The sequence below is a fragment of the Cryptomeria japonica genome, chromosome 8 (genome assembly GCF_030272615.1).
Source record: "Cryptomeria japonica chromosome 8, Sugi_1.0, whole genome shotgun sequence".
Lineage (NCBI taxonomy): Eukaryota > Viridiplantae > Streptophyta > Pinopsida > Cupressales > Cupressaceae > Cryptomeria > Cryptomeria japonica.
This window is the reverse complement of record NC_081412.1, coordinates 537166344-537185877: the sequence shown is the minus strand read 5'-3', so window position 1 is coordinate 537185877 and position 19534 is coordinate 537166344. Positions and strand designations below refer to the sequence as shown.

The window sequence follows — 19534 nt, the reverse complement described above, 5'->3', positions numbered from 1 at the left end:
AACCCCTCTTACCATGGCTTCCTCTTCTCTAAATGTGGATGAAAACTCATGAGCTACATCGTAATCAAGACTGTTGAGCTTTAGAATATAATCCCATCCAGAGGCTTGAAATATTGGCGCATAGTTTGCATCTGAAAGAATAAGCCCATGGTCTACTGGTTCATGTCTGGTTGGCGGTCCTCCCATTTTTTGCAGACTCTACCACTCTTCTTACTCAAATAAATTCCCTTTCTTATGAATTTTTAGCATTTCCAAACTTGTTACCAACAACCTTCACATATTTCAGAGCTAATTATAGCACCTTTACTTTCGCACGTTCAAATTGACGAAGACGGAGTGACAAGAAAGATAGTTTGAAGGGAAAATCATGACTCAAGGCTTAGGATAATTTAAAATCAAACTTTGTATAAGGTGACCAATATGCTAATTCCATAATTCATCTTCGTATTTTACAACAAAAAAACACACATTAACCCCTCCCCCCAACCAAAATGACACATGGGTCCACACATGGGAAGGGATATCAATATAAACAGGCTAGGAAATAAATGATATGCTGTAATGATAAGGAAATAACTTGAATAAAATGTAATTAAGAGCAATAAGTACAAAATATGTGTATGCGTACCTGAAGGTTGATGCATAATAAACAATAATTGTCGGTGTTGATGTAATAACCGAAATATGTGCAATATAACAACAAAGTTAAAGAATGAAAGAAAGCGAGTATAGATGGAGACACGTCAGATAAAGAGATGAGGTGGAATGGCAGTGGAAGATAAGAAGAAATTATTTCCATGTGGACATGGAAACTTTATTAAGAAGGTAGAAAAGTAAACCTTAGTCAATACGTGGTGAACTAGAAAGCTCGCCAAATGTTCTTGCAGCAAATTTGAAATTTGGAATACCCACAAATTGTTGCAGGAACTCTTGTTTAGAACTTGGCCTATGATAAAGGCGAAGTCTATGGCCATTTAATAACAACTTGAAATGGACTGGATCAATTATTGTGAGTCGAACAACCCTATTGTCAAAGACTTCAACCAACTCATATGGTCCCATCCAACGTGTCTACAGCTTGCCCTGGTTTTCCTAATATCTAGAGTCATAAAGCAATGCCCAATCTCCAGGGACAAATTTCTTGGTTTTTATATGCTTGTCATACCATCGAACACATTGTTGGTGTATGAGTTTTGTATGATGGAGGGCTTGCTTCCTATATTCATCTAGAGTATTAAGTTGCATGATGTGTGCCTATTGTGCTTTATAAATATCCATGTTTAGGTTTAGTGTTGTCCGTAATGTTTTGTATTCAAATTCTATGGGAAGGACAATTGTTGTTCCATAGAGTAACTCAAATGGAGTGAAGCTGGTGGTTGTTTTCCATGACATCCTGTAAGCCCATACTACCTTTGGTAACCTACAGGCCCAGTATTTCTTGTAGATGCTCATTGTTTTTGTGAGAATGGCTTCAATTTCCCTATTTGTAACCTATGCATGTCCATTAGCCTATGGATGATAGGGATTGGACTTTATATGATGAATGCTATATTCATTCATGAGAGCTGTTACTAAGGTGGAGGAAAATTGTGGCCCTTTATTAGTTACCAACTCCCCAGGTACTCCATATCTAGTAAAAATTTCTTCATAAAGAAACTCTGCAACTTTGTTGTCCCTAGCATGTGTCATAGCTCCAACTTCCACCCATTTAGTAACATAATCAGTGCAAACAAGTATATAAGACTTACCATTAGAAGGAGGATCAATAGGACCAAAAAAAAGTCCATGCCTTTCTTATCAAATTGAGTAACAACTACCTGTGTTTATAGGGGCATCTCATCAGATTTAGTTGGCCTTCCCATCCTTTGGTAGCGAACACATTTCTTGGTATATTTAATGGCATCCTTATGAAGGGTTGGCCAATAATATCCAGTGTTGAGAATCTTAATGGAGGTTCTTTTGGCAGCAAAATGGCCTCCACATGGTTCATCATGGCAGACATGTAGAATATCATAGGTTTCATCTTCTCTAACACATCTACGCATCACATGGTCTGGTCCAATATAGTATAGACATCCTACAAACCAAGAATAGGGAAAACTCTTCAAAACTAACAACCTCTTCTCCTTTGGGGAGAAATAAGGAGGAATTTTGCCTGAAGCCAAATAGTTTGCTATGTTAGCATGCCATGTTGTATAAGTACTGATAGCAAATAGGTGCTCATTTGGAAATGAATCATCAATGACAGTGTCAAAGCGAGGTGTTGTAAGCCTTGAAAGAAAATCTGCTACTACATTGGTTTTTCCTAGCTTATCTACTATTGTAATATCAAAATCTTGCAGTAATAACAACCTCCTAGCTAACCTGCCTACTACCAAAGGTTTGTTCATTAGGAAATTGATGGCTACATGATCAGTATGGACAAACACTAGATACCCAGTGATATAATGCCTAAATTTTTTTAAGGCATAAACTACTGCTAGCATTTCGTTTTCTGCCACTGTGTAGTTCAATTCAGCTCCCTGCAAGTTATTACTGATGTAATAGATTGCATGTTCAATAGCTCCTTCCTTTTGACCCAAGACAACACCAACTGCATAGTCAGAGGCATCTGTATCAACATGAAATAGAATTTCCCAATTAGGTCCTTGGAGAAATGGTGTTCGAGTCAAAGCATCTTTGAGTGTAGAGAATGCGTGATGACAAGAATCTATCCAATTGAATTCAACATCCTTTGTTAAGAGCCCGTACAGTGGTCCTGATATTTTGCCGAAGTCTTGAATAAATCTCCTGTAATATCCTGCATGACCCAGGAAGCTTCTAGATTTTTGCTTGGTGGGTATTTCTAGATTTTTTATCACTTCTATCTTAGTAGGGTCCACCTTAAAGCTTGTTTGAGATATATTATAGCCTAAAATGATACCTTCTATCATCATCATGAAACACTTCTAACTATTTAGGGATAAGTGATGATCTTCGTGCCCTTGCAAAACCTTGTCCAGATTGGATAGTGCTTCATCAAATGTTTCTCCATAGGTTGTAAAATCATCCATGTAAATCTTCATCCTGTTGAGAGAGATGTCAAAAAATATACTGATAACTTCCCTTTGAAATGTTGCAGGGACATTACATAAGCCAAAAGGAAGGACTGAATAAGCATACGTCACCCAAGGGCATGTAAAGGTAGTCTTCTCCTGATCTTTAGGAGCAATTCTGATCTGGTTATATCTACTGAACCCATTCAAGAAGGAGAAATATTACTTCCCTGCTAAATTGTCCAATACCTGATCAATAAATGGTAATGGAAAGTGATCTTTCTTAGTGGTTGTATTCAGATCTTTGTAATCAACACACATTCTCCACTTACCTCCTTTCTTAGGTACAATGACCAAAGGAGATACCCACTGACTATCAGATGTGGGATAAATGTCCCGCATCTAACAACTTTTGTAATTCTTGTTTAACAATTTCTCTTACTGCAGGGTTCACTCTCCTCTGTGGTTGGCGAATTGGATTGCATTCTTTATTGATATAAATTTTATGTGTACAGAGCATAGGATCCAATCCCTTCATGTCATTATAGTCCCAAGCAAATGCATGTTGTTGGACTTTTAGGAGTGTTGCCAAATATTTATGCTAGGTTGTGGTCAACTTATTGTTGATATTGATGAATCTTCCTGGAGAGACCTATAGTTGTTCAGTAAGTTCTATCATTGACGCTGGACTAACAGTGGAGTTGTTGACTTCATGAGGAAGCAATGCATACAACAGGTGGAATTGATCTTGGAATTCTGGGGTAGAGGGTGATGGTAACAATATTTGTAGAGGGCATGAAGGATGGTTCTCTATTTCACAATTGTTTTGGATAAGATGAGATAAAATCTCATCCTCATCTTGAAATTGCAAGATAGAACTCCTCCCTATCATCATTAATGATTGTAGAGAATTAAACTCCTTAACATCATCACCCAAGTTAGGCCATACTACTATATTATTTTCTTCATTAGGCTTAGTTGGCAAAAAAAGAACAAGCTTCTTTGTGGTATTACCATTTGAAATGGTCATATCTCCAAACCTACATCCAATGCAAGCATCTACAGTAGCCAACCATGGTCTTCCCAGTATAACATGATATCCCCCCATAGTGGCTTTAGGAGATAGAATCATAAAGTCTGTTTGATACTCCCATGAATCTAGGGTGACAATAAGGTCTTCAACAACCCCTTCCAGTGTGACTGTGGAACTGTCAGCTAGTTGCAACAGAGTAGGGGTGTGTCTTAGAGTTGTAATATTCAAATTCTGCATCAGGCTTTTGGCCATTACATTTATAGCAGCGTCCAAATCTATAAGAGCATTTTAACCAAAACCCCATTAATGGTTATTTCTACCACTGGACTACCAGAATCAGAATACTTAGGAATAATAGCTTTTCCCAACATAATATCTACCAATTGGCCTATGACATGGACAATTTTTGGGTCTTTTCTTTTTCGGCCTGGTTTCTTGAGACACATTCCTTTATTGCTTTACAGTATATGGGAACATCTTTAATGGCTTGGAATAAGGGTATTTTAACACAAACATGCATAAGCTAGTCTAGGAAGTCAAAGGTTGGCTTTGCTTCTAGTTCTTTGATTGTTAGCCTATTAGGAAATGGATGGTCTATTTCGTCTGTTTGTGCTTACTCAACTTGTCCTCTAGAATTAAATTTTGTGGCTTGAGAGTGATCATATTGTAACCGTTCCTCCTGTTCTAGAGGAAGTTCAGTGATAGTTGGTGGATGAGGAACCCTCAAGTCCTTACCTGAGCGGAGTTGCATGTTATTAATATTAACAACATAGGCAGGGTATTGGATAGGGTCAGCAACAAACGCTTTTTGTTGTATTTTACTATTAGGATTTGGTGCGGGCTGTGTTGGCAATTGAGTAGGCCTAGGTGCATTGGTATTGGGGCTAGCTTGAGGTAATAGGGCTTGTTTAGGAGGAGGAATAGGTGGTTGCATATAACCAAGAGATTGATTTTGCCATTGTTATCCTCCTCTCCATTGAGGTGATGACTACTAGTTCCCTTGAGGAAGTTGCCATTTACCTTGCGGTTGCTGCATGTTCATATTAGGGTTATTTAGCCAGGAAGGATTCTGGTTTCCACAATAGTTTTGCCCATAATTTGACCAATTAGGGGGATTTTGGGACTGCAAATTATTATTAGCATTGAGATTTGCATAAGGATGATTGAAAGAAAGAGGGTCTTGTGGCATACCTTGCCTTCGTGCCCATGTCCTCCTCTATGCAACCAAGAAGACTTTTCCTTCCTCATCGTCAAGTGGTCTGAATTCTAGATACTCTTGCTTGATCTCAATGCTTGAAATGTTTCTGCATCTGCAGTCCCTCTTCTTGTTTCTACAATAGGGGTAGTATTTTGACAACATAGCTTTTGCTTCAACATGTTTCTTGTTGGCTTGAAGTGTATCCAGATGTGTTGCCATGTTGTTCATAATGTCTTCCTTGAAATCCTTTAACAGATAAGTTATCTCCATCCTGGAGACTGTTGAAAATGCTTTTGCTACTGTTGATCCAGTCCTATAGTATCTACCCTTCTTGGCAAAAGCCCTAGAGTATTTCTGACAAATCTTCCTAATGTCATCCCATTCAGCTCGAGTAATGTCTCCTCCTCCCATAAGGTCAAGTGCTTCAATACAGTGCTCATTGATTCCCCTTAGAAAAATTAATTTCAGGGATTCTTGACTCAAGGTGCTATGCTTGGAATTCTTGACACTAAATAGAAACCTCTCAAGACAATCTTCCAGGCTTTCATCTTCTTTTTGTGTCATTCGAAAGATATCATTACCGTGTCGATCCATTCCTTTGAAATAGTCTTTATACTTTTCCAAAAACTTTTCCTTCATTTCATCCTAGGTAGCTATTGCATCTCTACCTAAACTCATGAACCACCTAAGACTAGCTTCATTTAGGGTAGCAGGGAATAGCTTGAGTTTATGGGCATCAGTAGTATAAGCATACTTTCTACAGAGAATATAAAACTCAAACAAAAAGGTGTTTGGGTCTTCTGTGACCAAGCCATGGAAGTTTGGAAGAGAGGAGGCTAGTATATTCTTCAAATTTGCATTATCATACTGGTCAGGAATAGGGAATTCAAAAGTGGGATTAGGAGGAGGTGGAGGACCTCCTCCACCAGGAGCCACCATTTGTGGTTGATAAAGAATCAGGGGTAAAATATTCTCTTCAGGGGGTTCGTTTAAAAAATCAAGGTCTCCCTCTGTTAAATAAAATAAACCTCGGTTTCTAGCTTCCACAAAAGCTTCAACAAAAGGATTTATATCTGGAGCTTGATGAGGATTTATTGCAAGGTTAGACTAAGAGGGAAAAAATCTTCCTAATGCATCCTTTCTTCTTCCCCTATGCATGCATATTTTCTCTTAATTGCCAATATGCCTACACAAAATGTTAGGTAATAGGTTTGTGTCATGTTTCTCAAATAATTCATTGGTTTTTCTAACTCTAATGACATGAAATAGAGGCTAAAAGATTCTAAATTCTATATTCCAAATAAGTTCTTAGTTTGATACCATCCCCGATAAGGACGCCAAAAATGTTGGTTCCTTATAATACCCTACTAATAAAGACTCATTTCCTCAACCAAAGGGGTTCAATTCCCTGTTATCATTGGATTACTAACTCATTAACAAGTAATTAATTCAATTGTCAACTCGGGAACATATACTTGAAATAGGTCTGCACTATATGTTTACCAAGAGACTCACAAGAATATTAACTCAAGCTTAAAGCAACTAAATAAGGAATTAATGAAAAGCATTAGATTCTAACATTGGTTCTACTAACATTAGTTTAACCTACTTAACATGAAGCTTGTAACTTAATCTAAAAAATAAACTAACCAGTTGGTAACTATAAACTCTCTTTTTCCTTTGGTTGCAGGAACAATCACGGAATAAAGTTTTTGTGGCTGCAAAACAATCAACGAAAAGGATTCTGAGCATTAAACATGAGCTCGATAGTAAACTTACTAAGTAAGCATGGAAGTGAATGAATGTGGATGCTTCCCAAGGGCCCCCCCTTGGTTGAGCCTCCAAAACTTTAACTAAATCTAAAGATTATGTCAACATCACATACACATTGAAGTTCTGAACAACAAAGATGGTAGAACTAAAATCTCCTTGATATTTCTAATTGTTAAAAAAAGTACACTTGGTGCTCAAGTAAAAATAAAATTGCATTACATACTCCATCCTTAACTGATGGATCTATAGGAAATCTAACAACTAACTATCTACACAGTCGATCCACTCCCAACAGACTAGGAGGACGACTTTTATTAAAAATAAAAGCATAGAAGGGTGAATCATTCTAAGACTTACTCTAATGCACACATATAGGCCATAGCATCCTCTAGATCTCCTCAACAGATTGACACATGTTCTGAAACAGTAACTGCATCAACTGCAACTGAAAGCTCTGTTAGAATAATCAATTGTCAACTTAACTGGTCCAACGGTCCTATTTGAGTAGGACCGTAACTCTCTGAAACAACAACCAATGTCTCTATCTTCCAGCTGCATAGATAGAAGTTAATACGCACAACACATATTTGAACAACATTACTTCTAACCAATCATTTTAATCAAGCATTTCCATATCATTAAAAGAGATTTATCATATCATTTATAAGGTTGTTTAAGAGATGGCAAAGTTCATAGTTTTAAAGACAAAAGGGCTTATGTCCATCACAACCAGAATGTCTAAGTCACAAAATGACAAATCTAACATAACATAAGTCCATATAAAATAACCAAAAAGGCTACTCATTAGATATTACCATATAGTCTTGAGAAAGACAAGAGAGAACAATAGTTATGTGAGATTATTGTGAGAGTGTTATAGTGAGCTATAGAGAGATATGCAAACTTGAGAGTGTAAGAGATCCAAGTGAGTGAAAATTTTCTGGAGAGTATTCAAGGGATATTGCTAGAATGGAAGATTATTCTTTTGAAATGAGAAGAGGAGGGAAAAGAAGGGGTTGATGAGTAATTCTAGAATCATTTTAAGTTGTTTTCTCTAAGTTGATAAAGTAAAAAGTGGAAAATTCTCAAGAACACTTTTTGAATGATAAAATATCATGGAAAGTTAGCACTATGTGCAAACATATGTTCTAGGCGCTAGTGTCGAGACAAATCACACTAAAAAGTGGTGGAAGATGAGAAAAACATAGGCTTAATGCAAAAGTGACACAAAAATGTAGACGTTGAAAAGGAATTTTGAGCACGTTGAGAGGGGAAAAGGTTGATGCAAGGGTTGAAATGATTCCGCACAAATGCTAAAGTCATGGACAATAAAATGCATACAAAATATAGGTAAGATTGTAAGGTATGATTTTTTTCATACTATAATAACAAGCAAGACAAACCATAGATCATAATATAGAAGGTAAAAGTATAACAATAATCATGATATGGAAGATGAAAGGAGAATAAAAAAATATAACTAACAAGACATGATAAAAAATGCCAAAATGAAAAAAAGATCAAATGAGAATAAATAAAAAATAGGCATATGGATATGTGATTGCTTGTTGTCTCATGGCACATGGTTGAAAAAATCCTTCTCTAAGAGGTCATCCTCATCCCAAAATGATTCATCATATTCCTCTTGTTTTTTTTTTATTATATTACTTTTTACCTCGTGACTTGCCTTTTTGATCACAGATACTTCTCATGATAATAATTTGTATATTTTGTAAACATATTGCCAATAGGTGGAACATGAAATGTTTATTTATATTGCCATTTTTGTTGTCTATATGTAAAAGTATATTGAATCAATTTCATCTCTACACTCTTCTCTCGAATCTATACATAGTAGCATTCTTAACATAAAACACTTTTTTTGTATTATTAGTTCCTTGTCCTTCTTTTGTCAAAATGATCATGTATGCTTTATTCGATTTTTACCATATTTTTCTCTCTTGTTACTTTAATTATGTTTAACATACCTAATTTGAAGATCTTTTTAATCTTCATATAATGGTTTATTAGGAGAAGACATGTTGTAGACACATTAAATTAATTAAATCGATATTTCTTCCCCCTTCTCATTCTTCTATAGTTTGATTTATTTCAATAAATCAAACTCAACCTTAAGGAATATTCCAATCTCCTTGGTAATCCCAATAAGTTAAATTAATGCACAATTAATTAAACTAATTTAGTGATTCCTACAAACCCGCCTCTTAATCCACCTCATTAAGCTAATTAACCCAAAGCCTAATCTGTGTTAGTTTTTATTCAATTTTTAAGTAGTACACACCTACTTAAGTCCACATGGAACTCCCCTTATAAATGAATTGCATGCACAAGTCATTTCATCTATCCACCTCACCTTTGACCAAGGGGTGCTCACACATCTGTGAGAATTATTTTCTCCATGGAGCCACCCTACACCTTTCCCTTTTAGTCTGCATGTCATAAATCCCCTTTCCATAGCCCTTACACTTTGCTAAAAGTGTTTCCACTTGTTAGGTTCATGGTCTTCCAAATATTTTCTCACACATGTGTGAGCAAGGCTTACCCTCTTCCCCATGACAAGTTCTTCTTCCCAAGATGTGTGAGCACACCTTGCCCTCTTCCCCATGCCAAATGTTCTTCCCAAGGATTGACACTTGGTCCACATGTCAAAAGGCTATGTGCCTTGTTAGTTCTGATACTTAATGTAAAGAGCTGATGCCAATAGCTAATCAAGATGAGAGGGGGGGGGTGAATCATAAAAACTTAAACTTCCATAAAATCAACAGATTCAACCTCGGTAACTTATACTTCAACAACTTAACCAAAAACTGCTAAACCTGCAAACTTATGAACACATAATCATAATAACACTCATAACACCAGATTTAACGTGGAAACCCAAATAGGGAAAAACCACTGTGGGATTTCAGACCAACTAAGAAATATACTCTTCTAGAGTATGCTCGATTAAAAGCAAATCCTGTTAAAGATTACAAACACATTGCTAGATGTGACCCGGTTAGGATATTCACTTTGTTAGAAGTGACCTTGTTAAAGGATTTCAAACACTCACTTAGAATGTTACCTTGCTAGAGGGTTTACATATAAGATTGTTAAGTCCACTCGGTTAAGAGATTTTCTATCACTTAGAAAATAACAGTAATAAAAATCTATCTGCAACTTCACATCTAAAATGCTAAAGCAGATTCTTATTTGCTCAAAACAATCTAGTCATAGGACTTATCTTGTCCCTCTACTGGGCTTTCTACTTTGTTATTCAAACAGGTCTTCAAGCTTCTGTGCTCGATAATCACTATGTAGCATCCCTGTGCATACACTTGCCTGCATATATTGTTTATTAACAATTTCTTATTTATAAACAATTGCTAATCGCTAAATCTCCTTGATCACATTTCCCATGATCAATCTTAGCCATCAAATCTTCAAACTTGACCAGGTTCAATGTATCCTTTCGATCTGAAAACGTTTTACCTTACCTCGGGACTTGCATTCCCTTCTTGGAACTTGCATAGGGTTATTGCGGTTCAATCTGCGTTGTAGATCTTCCTGCCGATTTTCCTTTGCCATAGATCCTTAACAAACTTCATGCACGACATACCAATCATTTATACATCTCTAGCTAATCATTGTCCTTCATTAAATAATGCTTTTATCCATCCCCTGCGCACTGTCATAACTCGGTTGCAACTCGGTAAATACTAAACTTTACTCGGTAGACATTTCGCCTTCATTAACCAATATCGATAACCTTAGGGTTTACCGACTAGGTTCATTGCTCGGTTGCATAGTATAGTATTAACCTTACAATCAACAACATATGTAGGATATCAAAACAATCTAAACATCATGATCTCATCAATGTCTAACTCGGTAATAGTTGCCCATTGAATAACTTATTGCTCCCTTTATTCATCACATTCTTTCTGTGTCTTTTACCGACATCCTTCTAATCAATCTTCTCAAGATATGGCAACATCATACTAAATCAGATAATCAATTTCCTGACATCAATGACAAAATAATGTTATAAAGATAGTTATCATCCTTCTTCAGTTATATCAATAATCTTCAACAACCTTCTCAATGTCCTTATTGAATATCAACAATCTTTCTTACTTTAATGCCAACAATCTCCCCCTTTGGCATTGATGGCAAAACCAACAATTAAATGGTAATACCAACAAGATATTCAAATTGATTTGGATTCAGATTGCTGTTAGACTTCTCCTTTTATCCTTGATCTGTTGTCTTCTGAAGTCTTCTCCATTTTGCAATCTACTCCCCCTGTCATTAGTCTTCTGTTATTTCCATCTTTCAGGGCTTTACCATGCAGTCAACCATTTAGTCTTTCAACCATTTTAGTCTTCTCCCCCAACAATGCCAAAAAGTAAAAGAACTAAATCATGATTTCTTCCTCTATGAAGTGATTTGCTTTGCTGTGTAACATCTCAATCTCGGTCAGATCAACTTGTCTCTATTCATTTTTCTTGCACACCTTTAGAAAACCTTCTAAAGTGCATAAATCAACATTAATCCACAAATAATATTTTGTAGATTCATCGAATTGATGCTTTCACCAAACTCGGTTAGTGAGTAGAAGATAAGGGTAGGACCCCTAACTTGCTTCTGAGATACTCAAAAGTGTCCCTTGGCAGCGGCTTTGTGAAGATGTCTGCTAATTGCTCCTTTGAACTGATATATTCCAGCACAACTTTCTTCTCTTGAACTTCTTCTCCAAGATAATGATACTTTATAGATATATGCTTTGTCTTAGAGTGCATCACTGGATTCTTTGAAATGTTAATGGCACTAGTATTATCACAGAATATAGTTACTGGCTCAGTAACGTTCTCATTTATACCTTCCAACAGTTGTTTGATCCATGCTATATTGGTACAATATAATGCTGCAACAACATATTCAGCTTCTGCTGTAGATTGAGAAATACATCCTTGTTTCTTGTTAAGCCAACTTACTAGTCTTTCTCCCAAAAAGAAAGTTCCACCACTTGTGCTTTTCCTGTCATCTATGTTGCCTGCCCAATCAGCATCAGTATAAACTTTTAAATCAAAATTATTTCTCTTTTCATATACTAAGCCATAATCTTTAGTGCCTCTCAGGTATCTGAAAATTCTCTTGATTGCTGTCATATGGGTTTCCTTGGGATCTGCAAAGAATCTTGCTACAATACCTATTGCATGTGCTATATCCGGTCTACTATGCACAACATATTGCAATTTTCCAATCATAGATCGGTAAAGTGTCTCATCAACAGATGCAGATTTGTCTCATCATAGATTTGTAAAGCTCACTGTAAAAAGCTTTACAAATCCCATGGAGGGGCTTTATGAACTATTTTATGGAGCTAGGGTCTCATGAGGCAAAAAGAAATGTTGCACAATTAATTAGAATGTTTTTTTGATAAATAGGAGCCCTTCTTTTTAGTTTGAAATTTAAACTACTGCATCTGGAGTGGGGCTAAATTTCCCACACTAACACATAAAATTTCTACTACTTGTAGTCATCTAAAAAAATTAGATTCTCACAAATTAAATTTTCACATTTTATATTTATATATTATATTGACTTGAATATACAAAATATTAAAATTCATGAAACCGCCACCTTCCCTAAATTTTGGAGCTTAAAAATGTAAGCTTAAGTTGCACTACCCACTTCAAAATATGTAATGAAAAAAATCAAGACTGCCATGTGGACAAAGCATATCGAGTAAAATAAACATACTACATCAAAGAGATTAAGCCAACCTAGGAACATGGCATACAAACATATTTAGAGGTAGTTATTAAGGAAAAAGCAAGGTTGTTAATTACACAGTTGAAGATCAAATTGCATCATCTTAGGTGTGAGACCAATAGATGGATTATACCTAAGGAAGTTGGGAAGAGAGATCTTGCATATTATGTAGTAAGGGGGCAATGAATATGGAATTACATTAGATGAACTATACCCAAGGAAGTTTGGGAAGAGAGATCTTACATATTTTGTAGTAAGGGGCTAGTGGATATGGAATGACACTTTATCATGGAGTGCACAAGTTAATGATGTGATTCTTGATCCCTTAGGCTGCTTGGTCTTATGGACATCATTAAAATATTTCCTTCATTCATTCAAATTCGCCTAAAAAATCCAGTTGCACTTGTTGATTTTTTTTATGAAGGCTCCTCCATTGACCCTAGCCTTAGGTTGGGGTCCCATGAAGGGTGGCTTCAAAATTTATTTTGAAGGAATAGAGGATCTCATGAAGCGAAAAAAAAATAGTCTTATGTGATTAATTGAAATATTTTTTTGAATAATAGCAACCCCTATTTCTTAGTTTGAAGATTTTTGTGGGTACATTGAGGTGGGGCTAGAAATTGCCCCACCAACTTAGACTATTTTCCTACCATTTGTCACATATATATGCAAGTTAGAAAAAAATATTAGACTACTAAATTTGAAAGATTAAATGATGTAGTCAAGGATAGAGGGTCTAGAGTGGATTGTCCAACCCTACAATAAAATTGAACACAACACAAGCAATTGAAAGAAATATGCAATTTTGTTGATCTGAAATAAAAATCATACATGCCCACATGCTTGTTAAATATCCGAGAAACTGGGGTGAATTAGTTGTCAATAAATTTAACTTCAATACTTTCACATATTCAGAATAACCAATAGAATTAATTAAAGCAATTATAACATGAAAACACATACACAACAAATCACACAATGAACACCATATATGACATGGAAAATCCAAGAAGGGAAAAACCATGGAGAATGTTAGTTCTCAATACATAACACCAGTTAAGGTGATTTTTACAAAGGGTGTCTCATTGCCTGAATGATCACTGCAGGTGCGCTCACTGTCGAAAAAAGAAGAAAGAAAAAGATAATCCACCACTGTAACACAATCTGCAATACCAATTCTATTTTTGGTGCCTCAACAACAACACAATTCACATATCAACATCAACATCAGTCAGATTTTTCCTTTTCAGTATCTCACATCTTCCATATGTCATACATTTAGATCATCCACATATTTATATTGTTTCTGGGAAACATAATCTTCTAAGTTGGCCAAGACAAAGATTTGAAATAGGTCGACACCAAACATTCCGGTGGTGGGAAGGAATGAGAAGTAGACCATACCACAACACACATTATTGGTCAAATCAACACGTTACATCCATCACAAATACCGTACCCAAAACATGACTCACACGCTACACAAATGTTGTTACTCATCCTCAAATTTTGGACTTAATTCGGACCCAAAAAGCACTACCCAACACAACAAAAATAAGAATGGAACCACCATACTCATGAATATAATCGATCAACATTATATCTGAATCACCATCAACATGAACAAATAGAATATCAACTAGAACACATCTTCCAGAGCACCAAATATTTCGAGAACGCATCTTTCGGATCACCGACACCAATACCATATGTTGACATCAATGACAATCATTAATGACAACCATCACAACATCACATTTGCAACAAGGCCTTCTTATATATAGATTACAACAAGCCCCATTGGCCCCACATGTAGGCTCACAGGCCGCCACAAGCTTATTACTATGCATAATTGATTCTGGATCCTAGCTCCTTAATTAATTCACCACCCTCTATTGTATCAAGAATGACTATACGCTAACTCTAAGCATTAGGAATAATCTATGTCGACCTCAACTAGGCCCCAAGCCCAATGTCTAGTGAAACATGTGTTAGTCAAAAGTAGATGAAGAAGCGACAAAAGTTGATGTTGAAGGGTGTGGATCCGTCTAGGGGTTGTCTTGACCCATATCTATCATGTGATGAGTTGTGAAGACTCTACAAGGTATGAAAGAGTTTCACATGCTAACTCTTATAGGTCTGGGCTCACCACCTTATGTGTTTTAGTTACTTTTAGATAATTGGGGTGGTCTTATACACCATATGCTCTCACCTTGCCCATCTTGAGAATTGGGTGATAGAAAGTGACAAGGACATTGCATTTTAGCTTAATTTTAGTTAAATATTTGAAACAATTTTGGGGTGGTTACTCCAAAAATGTTAGATAACTACTTGATAAAATGCCTTTGAAGATTTAACTTTATTTTGTAAGGAAAATAGTTACCTATAAGAATTACATACAAACTTTTTGATTAAATTTTAAAGCAAGCATGATACCATTATGTTGCTTATAATTGTATAAAGTAATTCTAATTCGGTGAACTTGTGGTGAAGAGAGCTTCAAGAAAATAGGCCCATAGCTATTGCCACAAGGATATCGAGATCAAATGCATCATCAAAACTTTTTAAGTTTAAACTACATGAAAGTAGGGGAAGGATACAATAGTGGTTATAGCTAATTTCGTGTACCCACAGATCCTAAACGATACATCAGATTTCAACAATTTTTTGTTTTCTTCGTATGCGACTAAATTGCATATAGTGAAGGTTCTGGCTTTTGGGTAGTAACGATGCACATTGTTGGATCAGTTACGTGCACAAGGGTCAAAAAGTACACATTTCAAAGTGTCCCCTGGTACCTACTTCCACTCAAAATTGTTAGTATTTGTCGACAAATGTCCCAGTAATTGTGCAAAAATGAACCAATTATAGATAAAAAAAAGCTAAAACATAATTGACTATTAATACATGTGAAACTTATTAATGAACTTTTCATTATCATTTTTCTAACTCTTGAAAGTTTGGATGCACATCATTGGAACTGAATCCACTATTGACTTTAACCAGAAAGTTTATAGGAAAGAAAAATAAAATAGATGACATAGAATCCAAAATCCACTCTTCATTCGCATTTGGTATTTTTACGCACATGAAATTTTCAGCCATTCATGAGAGCGTTACGACAGCTCCAATGGCGGCACTTCACAAGTGGTGGTTCAATCAAAGAATCCTTACGCTCCCTGTACATTAACATGAATCTGTGCACTTATTTTTTGGAGAATTGCACGAATATCCAAACATTGAACCAAGTCCATGCCGTTATGCTGGCTAATGGATTTCATCAAAACATCTTCTTGCAGACAAAACTTACCACCATGTATGCTTTGTTCAGCCTTGAGGACGCACGCCGTCTATTTGACAAAATTTCCAAACCAAAACTTTGCTTGTGGAATGTTATGATTAGAGAGTATGCCAGGAGTGGAGTCGGTGAGGAGGTATTTAAACTTTATTGTGAAATGCTACAGGCAGGTCAATGCCCGGATAATTTTACCTTCCCCTACGTGCTCAAGGCGTGCACTGCTTTGCCGGCTTTACGTGAGGGTAAGGAGATTCATGGACATGTCATTGCTTGTGGCTTTGAGTTCAATTCTTTTGTGACGAATTCCCTTGTGCATATGTATGCTAAATGCGGAGATTTGAAGGATGCCCGCCAAGTGTTTGACAAAATGCTCGAACGGGATGTGGTTTCATGGAATGCAATGATTGCTGGGTTCGCTCAGAATGGATGTCCAAAGGAATCATTGAGGTTGTTTAATCAAATGGTATCGGGAGGTATGGAACCGGACTCTTTGACCATAAAAAGCGTGCTTCCTTCGTGTGCTAGTTTGTCAGCCCTGCAACAGGGTCAGTGGATCCATAATTATGCAATTAAGACTGGCTTGGAGTCGGATATCGTTGTTTGCACTGCTCTCATAGATATGTATGCAAAGTGTAGAAAGTTAAAGACTGCACGTCAAATTTTTGACAAAATGTGTAGAAGAGATGTTGTGTCATGGAGCGCAATGATTGGGAGTTATGCTCTGAATGGTTATGCTGAGGAGGCTTTGAAGCTCTTCTATGACATGCAATTAACAGATGTGAAGCCTGATTTGGCTACCGTAAAGAGCGTGATTCAGGTCTTTGCTTATCTAGCATCCCCGCAACCTGCCAAATGGATCCATGGTTACATCATTAATATGGGTTTCGAGGCAGATGTTTTGGTGGGCACTGCACTTGTAGACATGTATGTCAAATGTGGTAGTGTAGAGATGGCGCGGCAGTTGTTCGATAAAATGTCAAAAAAGGATGTAGTCTCATGGAGCGCAATGATTGCTGGGTATGGTATGCATGGGTACGGTGAGGATGCTCTTAAGCTTTTCTACCAAATGCAAAAGAATGGTGTGAGTCCTGATGAAGTTACCTTTGTATGTGTTTTATCTGCCTGCAGTCATGGAGGCTTGTTGGATAAGGGCTGGCAATGTTTTGATTCCATGACACGAGATTATGGCATCAAGCCTAATGTGGAACATTGTGCTTGCATGGTTGACCTCCTTGGCCGTGCTGGCCATCTAGATGTGGCAGAAGACTTTATCAAAAACATGGCAGCAGAACCAGATTCTGGTGTTTGGGGAGCTTTGCTTGGTGCGTGCAGAATTCATTGCAATATCGAGGTAGGAGAGCGTGTGGCAAATCGACTTTTTGAATTAGACCCAGAAAATACTGGACATTATGTGTTACTGTCAAATATCTATGCTGCAGCTGGCAGATGGGATGGTGTAGCAAAGGTGAGAGCAATGATGAAAAACAGGGGATTGAAAACGAAACGTGGATGCACCTTGATTGAAATAAATCACAGGGTACATTCATTCATTGCAGATGACAGATCACATCCTCAATCTGATGAAATATATGCGGCATTAGAATCCTTGGCTAGACAGATGAAGGATGTAGGGTATGTGCCTAACACAAGCCTTGTTCTGCATGATGTGTCAGAGGAGGTTAAAGAACGGATGCTTTGGAGTCATAGTGAGAAGTTGGCAATTGCATTTGGGCTTATCAATTCAAGTCCTGGAACCCCCATTCAGATTACTAAAAACCTTCGAGCATGTGTTGATTGCCATAATGCAACTAAATTCATCTCTAAGATTTTTGAGCGAGAGATTATTGTAAGGGACGCAATTCGTTTCCATCATTTTAGGGATAGATTATGCTCGTGTGGAGATTATTGGTGATGATAAGAAAACATGAACTAAAATAACTTCAGACTGGATCACCATTCAGCAGCCCAGTTAGGATTTCCTTATGTTAGTGTGATGGAAGTGGGCTGTGGGAACAAAATAGTTGTGGACGAAAGAACAATCTTTACGGTCTTCAGCAAGGCTGTAGAAACCAAGAGACAGATCGATGAAATGAGATTATATTCAAGTCCACGAAAGACCAAAATAGGTCAGTAGGACTCGAACAACCAGTAGAGACAGCTAAAACATTGAGACAACACAAAGACAAAGTAAACATTGGACCAAAACCAAAGCTAGAGAGGGAAGCTAAAGATACTAATATCCAATTCATGTTTTTCAAGGAAACTAAAAACAAGTGGGCGGAGTCCTAGTGGAGTTATGAGCAATACTTCTTATGGGCCTATCTTTACAACATTCAAATTGGGTTTTACTTGTTTCCAACAAAATGCGTATCTTCTATATAACATCTGCACTTTAAACTGTATTTGAAGATGACTGCATGTTTGGGCAAACCACCCTTTGCCCACTCATTTTTATGGTGCATGTTGTCCAAACAAGCCAAACTCAACCTAGGTGTTTCAAGAAAGTGTAAATTCTGGAGTTCTAGTGTAAAATGTTACTAACATAAAAGAAGTAACGAGAATGGCAAAACAAACTGAAATTTTGAACAGCTGTGGATGATTGATTTATGAAGAATTTTTCGGGATACTTTTATCAAAACAGTCTATTAAAGTGTGAGCTAATTGATATTACTAACGAAAGAGGTAATGAGAATGGCAAGATCAACTGATTTTATTTGTCAGATAAATAATCATTTTATGAAGCTTTACGAGGGATTCTTTGATCAATATCAGCATATCAAAGTGTGAACTAATTGGTAGTGGACATGCACCATTTTATGGTATTACTGCATGCTGATTACATCATATCATTCATAATGGCTTATTTGGCTTGATCTTTACTTTAAAAAAAATCATGACGATGAATATGAAATCGTGTTCTTGTTCATTTATTTGGTCACAAGGTTTAAAGCCAAATTCAAAAATTTGATCCAAGGTTGAGAACTATGTTCTTCTATCCTTGATGATCCTTTAAAAACAATCTGCTTTTTCGATTCGTAGGCATGGGCACAAAAAGGGATTTGCTAGAAATCATACATTATTGAAAATAAATTATAGAAAAGAAATTATAGAAATCGTCTTATTAAAAAATGGGAAATAATGTTTGATAATTTTAACTAATAAGCGCTCTAAGGTTTTTTTGTTTCTTCTTAATTACATTTTTTTTTTTGGGAGTCAATGAGTCCAATTTATCGAGTTACAATTCATTTGGACCAGCTAATCTACTCGAATCTAGAATGTAATGTTCCCTATTGGGACTTAACTCAATTTGCCCTAGAGTTCCCAAATAGAGTTTGAATTATGTTCGGGAATGTAATGTCTCCTACTTAGAGGCTGCCTATATAATTAACATACATCATTATACCTTATATCAGAACACT

The 19534-nt window shown here is 36.5% G+C and overlaps 1 protein-coding gene across 2 annotated transcripts; it reads left to right on the top strand.

The window, feature by feature from the left end:
- The first annotated feature begins 15841 nt into the window (after positions 1 to 15841).
- Positions 15842 to 18914, top strand: LOC131027667 (pentatricopeptide repeat-containing protein At3g12770-like). 2 transcript variants are annotated; one of them, XM_059210784.1, is made up of 2 exons: positions 15842 to 17147; positions 17244 to 18914. In XM_059210784.1, the coding sequence occupies exons 1-2, from the start codon at positions 15925 to 15927 to the stop codon at positions 18025 to 18027; spliced, it is 2007 nt and encodes a 668-aa protein (XP_059066767.1). In that variant the 5' UTR covers positions 15842 to 15924; the 3' UTR covers positions 18028 to 18914. The 2 variants fall into 2 exon arrangements, with proteins under 2 accessions (XP_059066767.1, XP_059066766.1); XM_059210783.1 differs by having other exon boundaries at positions 15842 to 18914.
- Positions 18915 to 19534: the final 620 nt, after the last annotated feature.